This window comes from Chiloscyllium plagiosum, chromosome 19 (genome assembly GCF_004010195.1).
Source record: "Chiloscyllium plagiosum isolate BGI_BamShark_2017 chromosome 19, ASM401019v2, whole genome shotgun sequence".
NCBI classification, from domain to species: Eukaryota; Metazoa; Chordata; class Chondrichthyes; order Orectolobiformes; family Hemiscylliidae; genus Chiloscyllium; species Chiloscyllium plagiosum.
The window spans coordinates 20,505,898-20,518,359 of NC_057728.1; the positions used below are offsets into that span (position 1 = coordinate 20,505,898).

The 12,462-nt window shown below is 39.6% G+C and overlaps 1 protein-coding gene and 1 long non-coding RNA gene across 10 annotated transcripts in view; both read right to left on the reverse strand.

Annotated features, from left to right (window-relative positions):
* Positions 1–5,218, reverse strand: part of atxn10 (ataxin 10) — a 317,949-nt gene extending 312,731 nt beyond the window's left edge. For 3 of the 9 annotated variants that reach the window (XR_006314464.1, XM_043709265.1, XM_043709268.1), the window contains exon 1: positions 4,905–5,218. Coding sequence is in view for 7 of the 9 variants with exons in the window: in XM_043709265.1 (XP_043565200.1) it covers positions 4,905–5,074 (170 nt within the window). In the remaining 2 variants the exon portion in view is untranslated. The remainder of the gene's footprint in view (positions 1–4,904) is intronic. The other 6 variants (XM_043709271.1, XM_043709272.1, XR_006314466.1 and 3 more) reach the window with 5 other exon arrangements.
* Positions 5,219–6,979: 1,761 nt separating this feature from the next.
* The window catches only part of LOC122559574, a 13,946-nt gene continuing 8,463 nt past the window's right edge, over positions 6,980–12,462 (reverse strand). Inside the window, exon 3 of the long non-coding RNA XR_006314469.1 lies at positions 6,980–10,125. This is a non-coding gene — a long non-coding RNA (uncharacterized LOC122559574). The remainder of the gene's footprint in view (positions 10,126–12,462) is intronic.

Below are 12,462 nucleotides of genomic sequence, written 5' to 3' on the forward strand. Positions count from 1 at the left end.
AAAATTCCCTAGATTCAAAGAAGGCTCAATTTGATTGGAAAATAGCAAGTGTAACTTCTTTATTTCAAAAGGAAACAAGACAAAGGAGAAAACTGCAGGCCAGCTACCTTACCATCTGTCATAGGGAAGATGTTAGAAGTGATTAATGAAAATGTTATCTCCGAGCACTTAGAGAAGATGAAGGTAACCAGGCAGCATCCCTTTGTTTAGTGAAAGGGAAATCATATCGAGCCAACTTATCAAAGTTTTTGAAGAAGTAATGCATTCTCTGAATAACAGGAACCTGTGGATGTAGCGTGCTTAGATTTCCAGAAGACATTAGAGAAATGTGTCATAAAGGTTAGTTTAGAAAATAAGAACATATAGTGTAGAGAGTAACATATTGCACAGGTAGAAGATTGGTAAGCAAAGTAGTAGATCTAAAAGAGTCTTTTTCTGGTTGGCAAGATGTGACAATGGTATACAATGGTGCCAGAGATTCAATTTATATAAATGACTTAGGTGAAGCAACCGAAGGAATGATTGCTAAATTTCCTGAGGGCACAAAGATGGATAAAGAAAGTAAGTTGAGACTTTTGAGAATTTTTTTTCCATTGGTGTAAGTAGCAATTTTAGCAAAGCTAAATCTAATTTTAAAGTTTGAATGTCTTACTAATGACAGTTCACCACCAGCATTTCACGAGCAACTTAAGATGAGCAATAAATACAAGACTCATATGCTATGAAAAAATAAATTAACTATTATTCAGCTTGAGCCTTAAGGAAAATCAATGAATTCCATATTGAACATTAAGCAGTGAAATAAAATCTATATTTCTCAGAATGCCAAAGAAAACCTTCAACCATAACCAATGATTTCTTATATAATGTATATGCTCAATAAAGTGGAGAAAGTGAAGTCTGCAGATGCTGGAGATCAGAGCTGAAAATGTGTTGCTGGCACTTTTCCAGCAACACATGCTCAATAAAGTGTCAATCTACATACATATTTTAGTTTCCAAAGACATCGAAGATATTAACATATAAATCTTTTCAAGTGAGTTGCATCCTATCTTTGAACCTTTCCTTGAAAATGCTTTCTATTTTGCAGACACCACCCTCTCAACTCGAAATAGCTGCCATTCTGCCTACAGCTTTTTAAACAAGTTAAATTAATTCAGGTCACAATAAAGTAAGCATTGAAAATGTTTGTACACAAATGTGGAAATTTTAGGATGATTTGGGAGTCAAGATCTTAAAGTTACAGCAAAATACATTTTCATTTTATCAAATTGGGAAGCCTGAAATTTAGATGAACACTATCTTAATTCCAATTCTCATTTTAGGAGTGCCCCACGCAGTTAAATTAAATAAATCAAGTTATAAAATATAGAACTTCATTGCATGCTTGAGTAACATTAGTTGAAGGAAGGTATCTATATCAGTTTTGATTTCTCAGCAAAAATAAATAAATGGAAGGAAATGAGTTCAACTACAAAACTTACTGCTGGAAATCTGACACAATCAACAGCATCCATTGAAACAAACTTACTGACATTATTTTAAATGTGTGTTTAAAATATATACCTTGCTTTTACAATATATTTTAGTTTACTTAATTAATATGGCTAAATGTGAGAACACAGCTACAATTTAGAGAAAATACCATTAATCAAAGCATTAAATCTCATTAATCATTAAGCAAAGATCCAAACTGAACTATTCCTATGCCAACTTTTTGTTGCATTCAAAGCAAAAGTTTAAAATAAGTGTCTTTTTGCTTTAAAAATTGAAATAGCTTACATGTATCAATTAAACAGGACACAAGAACGAAATTAGAACTAGAATTACTCTTTGAAAATTAAGTGTACATTTTAAGGCAGCAAAATATCTAAAGATTTGAATTACAACAGCTTCACATTCATGGTTTGACACCTTCAGAAAGACGAAACAGATTACTTGCACTACATATGACCCATTCAGAGCTATTGAAATAAGAGAAAAACTGGACACACTATCTAAAGGAAAAGTGTTCTTGGATCTGAGTAAGGCTTAAGACTCAACAAGGAACTTTCCATTGAAATCGAGATAATAAACTGACATCACAGGCTAAAATTCAGATAACTTGGCTGAAGAAAAGATTGGAAGTCAATTTAATGCAAGGACTTAACAAAAGGACAAAAGAAGCCTCTGTTTACATGGACATAATAAATCCCATGGCTTTATTTGATGATCACAAGGAAATTCTTCAATCAGCATCAACGAATGAGAGACTGCATTTTGTGGCAATGACCAATGAGATAGCCATTAGAGAATAGGCTGCAAACACACTCTCAATGCCCCAGTGCAGGGATATGATGTGAATTGGCAAATTACACAAAATAAGCATACAGTATAGTAAAGTGACTGGAAGGACATACTTACCAGACATGTTCATTGTAAATGTAGTTTACCTGTAGCAAAACTTTAATTGTGAACCTTACCCCTGATAAAGTTTGAGAATTCAAGTTCCAACTTATTTGAATATTTTTGGAGAAAAGAAAATACATTCAATTTCTTACATAATGAAGGAAACAACTTGCCACTGTAAGTCAGAAATGCCCATAAATGAATTCTGGAAAAATTCTAAAATAACTACACCAGCTTAGATTACACATGTGGTCAGCAACTCCTTTCACTTGTTTTGAGGAAAATATCCAAAACAAAAGTTTGTTACAGGTTAAGTCTTGACATAAACTTTAATGAAGTAAAACTCGATTAGGGTAGTGCAAAATACAATTAAATGTGTACATTTTATTAAACTATAAAACATTAAATTGCGATATCAGAAATAGCTATGGATTATAGGACATGTATTTTTCTAAAAATAAATGGAATTGATTTTTTCTAAATCTGTATGCATTCCTGACTCATTCAGTCAATACATGGACCTTTTAGCTATCTATTTTCTACCTACTTACATTCATTATTACTAGTGTTGATTTGTTTCTAATGTAATTTTGAGCCAATTGGGAAAGAATGGTAAAAAGCAAAAACAGGATTTCCAGGAAACAAATACTAAATACCGAACAGAGGAAAAGCACCTCTTTTGTAGCACTTCCAAAACAAGCACATGAATAGAATGCAAAAGAATCGAATGGGTAGATTGATTCTCTTCTATTCTTTTACCATTTGAAATATATCTTTATTAATGATTTAGGTGAAGAGAGAGTAGTGTTGAGGATAATACAAAGCTGGGTAAAAAGGTACACTGTAGAGAAGACTCAAAGTGGCTGAAGAGGAGAAATAAACAGATTAAGTAAGTTTAGAGCAAGACAGCAGATGGACTATATCGTGGAGAAGTGCGTATTTATTCACTTTGGTTGAAAAGCTGATGCTTTCGAAAAATGCTGAGATACTTGTAGAGGTTGACATCAGAGACTTGGGTACACTTATATAAGACAAAGTTATACAATTACAGCAAGCTATTAGGAATTTATTTGAATCAATGAGTTTGGACTTCAGTGCTTGGACTTGCAGTTATTGCCCATCTGTAATTCCTTTGAGAAGGTGGTAATTAGTTGTCCTCTTAAAATACTGCAGTCCATTTGGTGTAGGTATTGCTCACAGTGCTGTTAAAAAGGGAATAATTATGCCTAATTGTACATAATGTAAGTGTTAGGCAAATACAAATATCTCATGATTTGGCCACATCACTTTTAAGATTTGCATTCTGTTTAAAACTCCATCCAAAATCTCATCACATGTCTTCTTTATAACCTTCCTTCAAATCTGGCTTTTTGCACAGCCCTAACCTTCTTAACTACATCATTCAGGTTGTGATTTCAGGTCCCCAAGACCTAGTCTCAGGAATTCCCTCCACCTCTCTACATGTCTCTTCTTAAAATTTACCTTTTGATTAAGTTTTTACTCACATATCCTAATACAATTTAACATCAGATTTTATTTGATGATAAAATCTCTGAAGCAACTTGGGGCCTTTTACTTTGATAAAGGCACTACATATATCTACGTGCATGTAGTCTCTGTAATACTTGTAATCCTGAAATCAAATAAAAATTCAATTTTATCAGGAGAATTAACATAAGAATAGAAATCTTGTTAAACTTCATTTTCCAACAATTGTGTTTGGTACATTACTTTGCCATTAGTTTTGTTGGAAAAACAAAGGTTTATTTTAGAAACCTAAATGTGAATAAATGTTGAGGAAGGAGAATGAAAGGTGACTCAACTTTAAGAGTCACAATCTTCAAATAACTATTTCTGTTGCAGTTGTATCCATACCAAAAACACACCACTGTATTTCATAACGTTTATGACTCAAACAGCAAAATGATAATGACCAGATAATCTATGATTTGTAGTGGGGAATACGGATAAACATTAATCAGGAAACTGGGAATAACTCCGCAGTTCATCCTCAAAATAACGCCACGGGACATTTTAAATGCACCAAAACAGGCAGATAGGCATTCAGTTTGACGTCTCATCCAAAAGTTGGCATCTCCAACAGTGCAATACAGTAGAAACTGCACTGATGTGTCAACTTTGACTTCGACACGCAAGCTCTGGAATAGGGTTTGAACTGGGAACTCCGTAAGTGAGAGGTGAGTGGTAAGGAGATCTTCTGTGGCAGTGAGGCGACTTGTGTGATACAATTTCAGCGCGAATGATGCCATCCAGACAATTTTTCCCGAAGACTTTCTATGGAAACTGAACGTGTAACATAAGACATGAGCAGGAGGGTGGTGAACATATTCATAGATGACGACATTCCACCGAAAGATAAACTTTTCTGGGTAAACGCATCGGTAAAAGTTTAATTAATTTAAACCAAAAGCCTCACTGAAGGCACTCATTAGTCAGACGGCTGCATTTTAATTGAAGCCTAAGCCCAAATGCAGTTCAAACACTAACTGACGCACCTATTACGCTGTTCTTTGAACGCGATGGTCAAACTCTGGATCGGTGTCATGGAAACCAGCGCCAACTCTTCCTTTTGACAGTCTCGAGTTAATTCCTTGAGGCGGGCGGTTAATTCAGGAACACATTCACAGCTCACCGCCATCTTGCCCGTTGCAGTGGCTGACGTCATGACGCAGGAGCGTGCGCGCCCCCCGAGCGCTGAGAAACGAGAAGCGGCGGTGCCGGGAGTGAGAGTTACAAGAGGCTCGATGAACAATTAAGTGATCGTCAGAGGCTAGTGGCGCAACATTTAAGTGACCGCCAATTAGATGTTTCCGCTTATTCTGGTGAGAGGAAAGGTAGCCCATAACCAAACGGGTAATGTGTGGAAAGTTAAAAAATCACACAACAGGTTTATTTGGAAGCACTAGCTTTCGGAGTGCTGCTCCTTCATCAGATGGTTGTGGAGTACAGGTAATGTGTGGCGCAGTGTAGTTAGTACAGGCCTCACTTGCTATCGAGTTGGTGCTTTGCCACCGAGAGAGCAGCGTATAAGAGTCGGAAGGTTGAGGTAGCAGTCACTTCATAACTTGATGCTGGCAATATAATATCCACCCCTATCCCCAGACTGTACTTACTTTTAATTAACCTGTTCAGATATGTTACGATGACAACCTCCAGAATAGATAAGACTTGAACCCAGGTCTTTACCACCAGACTCCCCGCCAGCAGTCAACTTGAATGCTTAAGCGAATATTCAGTCTTAACCCCACACAGCTGAATATATCATGCATTAGCAGTGCCTCCCCAACAAAGGGTTAGTGTTGCACTGCGATAGTGCAACACGAACGTCTGAGCCAGGTGGCCTGGGTTCAAGTCGCACCTGACCAGAGATGTGTAATAACATATCTGAACAGGTTGTTCAGGAAAATATATCTCTTCCCCACACACACACACAAATTAAAAGAATCATTCATGACTTTCATGTTACTTGCTGATTAATTTTTACTGACCTTTGCTGAGTTGTAGAAGTGTGGGTTTTACTGCTTTGAAGTTACTAAGGGTCCAAGAGCTGGTTTTAACAAGAGCTTGAGGAATTGGTCCTGATTTCAAGAATTCTGATCTGACTGCTTACTTCCCTCTTGGGTTGCAACTTGACAGCAGATCTGGATAAGCTCTTTAAAGAGAGAGGAGGAGAGGAAGAAAGACTCTCACCAGAAGACTAAATTGCCACAAGGTCTTCTGGAAGCAATTCTTTCAATCTCAATCTTAGTGAGAAACAGTACTTTGTGTGGCTTCATCACCGAAATTGCCACTTTTTGTAACCTTGCAGCAGAATGAGGATGAAATTGCCAATGACAATTTAAACATGACTTGTTATTTCTTGGGACAGATGATATTTACAAACACCTCCCATGTTTGACATTCCTGTATTTATTGTGTGTGTGTGTGGTGGGGGTGGGGGGAAATCACTGCGCTATGTATGCAAAATACATTTAGTCTGAAGAAGCAGACAGACTAAGGTTGCCAGCATTGCTGACATGATATCATATGTCAGAGTGCACACCCTTCACTTTGCAAGGATTGCAAATGACTTTGAAGTACAGAAGAGATTCCATTTGCTTACTGTCTAATGGTATATGACCAAAGGAAGGAAATCACAAATGTCAACATCCAGTATTCTGGCAGCAGTGATAATTCTGCAACAGTCCATTGTGTCAGGTGTTTTTGAGCCACTATGGACAACCAGAAAGTGGCGATGGATGACATGGGCTCCTTGCTAACCCCTGGCTAATTACTTTGGTGCCCAACCCATGTACACATGGCCAACATGATAATAAAAGTAATGGTACAATATCAAATGTCATGGCATAGACCATTGGATATTTAAGGAATATTTCCCACTACCTGGATCATTCTTGAGGATCTTTGCAATATTCACCAAAATATTTGTTCTGATTTGTTGTGGTCTGCTGCATGATGCACAACCTCTCCAACCTTTGCCGCTTAGTATACCATGGCAAGTTGAGGACAAGGCAATCAGCGCATTCCCTTCCTTACTGGATCAAACAAAACCAAAGAAGTATGGCTACTGAAAATCAGAAACAAAAACAGAGATTGCTGTTGAAAGTCAGCCTAGTGTTCAATGATAGGATCATGGTCAGGGATAGATAGGAGGACATCTCTATTTATATTTCTGGGGATAGGTTGGCCATCAATATCCACTATAAACCCACTGACCCTCACAAGTATTTGGACTATACATCCTCATACCTGGCTTCCTAGAAATACTACCTTCCATTCTCCCAGTTTCTCCATCTCTCTTGCATCTGTTCCAATGATGCCAGCATCTACAAGGGTGCCTCTGACATGTCCATTTCTTCCTCAACTAAGGATTCACCTCGACCCTTCTGCTCTCTCCCACAACACTGAAAGGTTCCTCTACTCCTCACTTATAACCCCATCAGCATCCAAAGGACCATTAGCCACCATTTCTGCCACCTCCAGCAGGGTGCCACCATCAGACACCACCCTTTGCCTCCCTTCTCAGCCTTCCGCAGGGACTGTTCCCTCTGGAACACCTTGGTCCACTCCTCTTCCACTCCCAAGACCCCCATGGCACCTTCCCTTGCAATCACAGGTAACACCTCCCCATTTACTTCCTCTTCCTCACTATCCAAGATTCAAGACACACCTTTCAGGTGAAGTAGCTATTTACCTGCAGTTCACTCAATCTGCTGTTTTCATTGCTCACAATGTGGTCTAATCAACATTGGGGAGAGGAAATGTAGACTGGACGACCACTTTGCAGAATACCTACATTTTGTCCACAAAAATGATCCTGAGCTTCCAGTTACCTGTCACTTCAATGGACCACCCTGTTCCTTGGCCACTACAGTACTTCAATGCAAGCTGGGAGAACAGCATCTCATTTTCCACTTGGGGACCCTACAGCCTTCAGGACTCAATATCAAATTCAATAATTGTGTGACCTGAGCACCTTCCTCCATGCCTTTCCCCCAACTCCCACACACCAGGCCTTGTCATCACATGGTTTGCTACCACAACCAACATATTGTCAGCTACTCGTAGTCCCCATAGTAGCCATTGATTCTCCCAGGCTGACCATTAACCATTCTTTGTCTGCCCAATTTTTGTTCTCTCTCTCTTGGCGCCATCTCCACCTATTGTTTACTCCTCCCCAGTTCCCACACCACATCTTCAGCATATATACCAACCCTCTCGTAGCTACAGTTCTGAAAAAGGTTCACTGGACACAAAATATTAATTTTGCTTTCTCTCCATAGATGCAGCCAGACATGCTGAGTTTCTCTAGCAATTTCTGTTTTTGTTTCCTTTCCTGCTGACCTGTCTATCCCTTGCTCGTCTTAACTACAGCACTGGTGAAAATGACTCCAAAACCCATTCGCCACCAATTTCACATCTTGCCTTCCCTCAATTCTGACTATCCTGGCACCACTTGGCTACAATATGAAAGAATAAGCCAGCACAAACAGACATTCCAAACTAATATTATCAATCAAGCTATCTAATGTTGAAAAGAAAAGTCAACTAATTGCTCTTGTGCAAATGATTAGTCCCCATCTTCCATTTGTTTTTGCTTGGCCTAGTGCTCCTACCCAATAGGAACAGCATACCTGGTGAAAGCCTGCCAGATTTCAGTGAGGGTGACTGCAGGTGGCATTGCAAGATGATATAAAATAGCTTTGGACTTGAGAAGGTTTCAAACAATACAACCTGAGCATGCACAGCAGCAGTCTAGGATGGTTGGCAAATGGAGCAAGTAACAGCAAGATCACTGGTGGAGAGACATTGGTGGGAGTAGGAATGCTGTCATCCTGAGTGCAACAGATCCTTATTTCACTAAGCCACTGCCATTCCAACATGGTAGTGGTTAAGTAATCCTAGAAATATGCTACTGGATCGATTGCTGGACCTTTGTACAATCCTGTAAGACCCTTTGCACACTGGTGACTGCAGCAATAGTAGCGACAATCTGAGCTTACATGGCAGCAAACAATTTCCCAAACTTCATTCTGAGCTCCAATGCCCAGTCATTTGGCTAAATTATATGGGCTACTGTTGTCCAGAATTACCCTGGTTGAAAAGTCAGGTGAGAGATCCTGTCCAAGTGAAAAGCAGTTGCCTCACAGTTGTTTATATTCTGGAGACAGGATTTCCACTTCATAGAGCTGCAGGTCAATGAGAGGCTGGTTGCTGTCAATGAGTCAGTGACCACTATTCAATGCTCAATCTTTGAGAAACCAAGCAACAATCAGCAGAGCTTTGTAAGTGTTTGCAAGCTGAGTAGGATTCAGCTTTTAAAAGGCCATATGGCATAAAGATTGTGACATACAGCAAGACAGCAAGTTCTCTGCTGTACTAAACAGCATCATCTTTAGACATTGATTTAGCATAAGTAATGTTCAGGAGGTAGATTGGGACAATCTTTTCGAACCATTATTTGTCCAAATTCTTAGAAAAAAATTGTGGAAAAATAAAGGAGAATGCAGATGGTATATGGCCAATATTGGAGGTGTGTAGCTGTGTATAAGTCAAAAGCTTATGTCATACATCCTACCTAAGGATCCTGATTACCCATGGAAGTATCTAAAATGTATAGTGATTCTATGAGGTTCAATATTGCTCTGACAGGAGCCATGGATTCCAGAGATGATTTGGGAGACTTGGAGTTGAATGTTATTGGAAGAGGACCGACATAGCTGAGAGGTGGGTGGACTTTGGCAATGGATGGGTTCAGTGGTCTGCAAACATTGTCTGAAGGGGATGAACATTGTTTGGATGGGGTGAGCTGTATAGGGGCTACTGTGGTGATGCAGTGCATTGGGACTCAAGCTGATTTATTGAAGGCTGTCCTTCTCAGCAGGCATTATATCTGCTTGGAAAGGCTCTTGGTAAATGTTTTTTAAAAAGTAAAGTAAGTATAGCCCAAATAGCATAGGTTCCAGTGGCTCTGGTCACCTGAACACCCTATCGTTGGGAATTAAAACTGTCAATTGAAAGTTTTAAACTTCCCACATAAGTGCTTCCTGTGTGAGAGTCAGTATTTAAAAGCCCTAATGTTCATTATTGTTTTCAATTGAGCTGCTCAATACTCCCCATGTCATAAAATTCAGGCCAATGTTTCTTCATTGTACTGCTGCCGTTCCACTGCTTTTGCTCCCATCAATTCTTGGTCAGGTTGTAGTTCTTGGGAATCTGAAAAGGAACAGGCATGAGGGTAGTGTTGTGAAAGGATGAGCAGAAAGCAAAATATACGAATTCATGACATCTACAGCTTATAATCAGAAGAGACTGTGTCATCACTGGCAAGATTAGAGTGGTGTTGGAAAAGCACACCAAGTCAGGCAGCAACGGAGGAGCAGGAAAATCGATGTTTCAGGCAAAAGCCCTTCATTAGCCCTGAAAAGTCAATTTTCCTGCTCCTCCAATGCTGTCTGACCTGCTGTGCTTTTCTAGCACCACTCTAATCACTGACCACAGCCTAATGATTTCATTGTAATTATAGCAAGTTCCAATTCCTCCATAGATATAAGGATGGGTAGGCATATTTGTCCCCCCTCCCTAGTTAACTGCTGCAACCTTCAGTTCGGCACCAATTTACCTTGCAAGGGAGAGTAGATTAGATTAGATTACTTACAGTGTGGAAACAGGCCCTTCGGCCCAACAAGTCCACACCGCCCTGTCGAAGCGCAACCCACCCATACCCCTACATTTACCCCTTACCTAACACTACGGGCAATTTAGCATGGCCAATTCACCTGACCTGCACATCTTTGGACTGTGGGAGGAAACCGGAGCACCCGGAGGAAACCCACGCAGACACGGGGAGAACGTGCAAACTCCACACAGTCAGTCGCCTGAGGCGGGAATTGAACCCGGGTGTCTGGCGCTGTGAGGCAGCAGTGCTAACCACTGTGCCACCGTGCCGCCCAAAAGTCAGTAATTGTGACTGAGTGTGACGCATTGCCTTTGACTGATATGGTTGCTGCATAATTTGCAGTGTGTACAGTCTGAGACATGTGGAAAGGAGATTTGAAGCAGGACTAGGTAGATGACTTTGAGGTGAGGTATATAAATATTAATTTCAATTCATGATAGAGGCTTTCAGTAGGTGAGTGAAGAACTGGTGAATGAGGAAATATGTTATTTGAAGATAGATTTACCAACCTTGACCATTTGTGTGGGGTCATTGCTTTTCTTGGAAGTGCATCCAAATGCTCAGTACTACACATATATGATAGGAGCCCAACTTTCAGATTTGCATTCTCCAAACTTTCTAATTGTTGTACAATCATGTGAAGTTTCTCATCCTTACAAGACCCTGCTTTTACTTCTATCTTGTATTTATCTGTTAAATCCTTCAGTTTAGCTTTAATCAAATATCTTAAATAATCCGCTGTTACATCTTCCACTTCCACAAAACTCTTCGCAACATTCAAAGCCATCTTCAAATGTTGTGCAACACATTTCCCCACATTCATGTCTCAACAGCATTCATAGTTACTAATTCAAACAACCCAAATAATCCCCAAATTGACCTCATGGCCCCAATTGTTATCAGGGAATGTCCAGTTGATGTTTATACCAGACAGATCATATTCCTAGAAGGGATCTGACTGGATAGGTAATAATTAGTTTTTAACTAACATGATACTGTACTAAAACATAAGCACACAGTGTTGAAGTCTTTGTTTAAACAATAAAATAAAACAAAAGTTCATTAACAACAGCAGTAAAAATAACGACGGTGATAAAAACAAAACTCACCTGCTCTTTTCCTTTATAATACAGATTCAAAGATTTTTAAACATGTTGTAAACATGATCCATGCATGCTAAAGCTGACAAACATGGTTGCAATTCTAAGAATACGATTATGTACTTCTAGCAAGACCCAGCCAGCTGATTTTCTTGAGAGATTTTTCTGTTTGTCTCAAAATTTTGATGGGCTTGACATGACTAAAATGTCAGCTCATCTGCTGAAACTGGAAAAAAAACTTGATCTTAGTTATTATTATGCATCTGACTTAGTTTCCTTCCAGTCCTATGCTTTCTCTGCCACAGCTCCAATTCCTTTTCCTTTTTTTCTTCACTACAGATGTAAAGAACATATGAATTCCAATAACTACACTCTATTTTAACTAGTTCAGTTATGTTAACAATTTTAAAAGCACAAGGTGTACAGTTATGTATAGTCTCAACTTCTTTAGGAGAAAGTGAGGACTGCAGATGCTGGGGATCAGAGCTTAAAAATGTGTTGCTGGAAAAGTGCAGCAGATCAGGCAGCATCAAAGGAACAGAAGAATCAACGTTTCGGGCATAAGTCCTTCTTCAGGAATGAGGAGGGTGTGCCAAGCAGGCTAAGATAAAAGGTAGGGAGGAGGGACTTCGGGGAGGAGCATTGGGAATGTGATAGGTGGAAGGAGGTTAAGGTGAGGGTGATAGGCCGGAGAGGGGGTGGGGGCGGAGAGGTCGGGAAGAAGATTGCAGGTCAAGAAGGCGGTGCTGAGTCCGAGGGTTGGGACTGAGATAA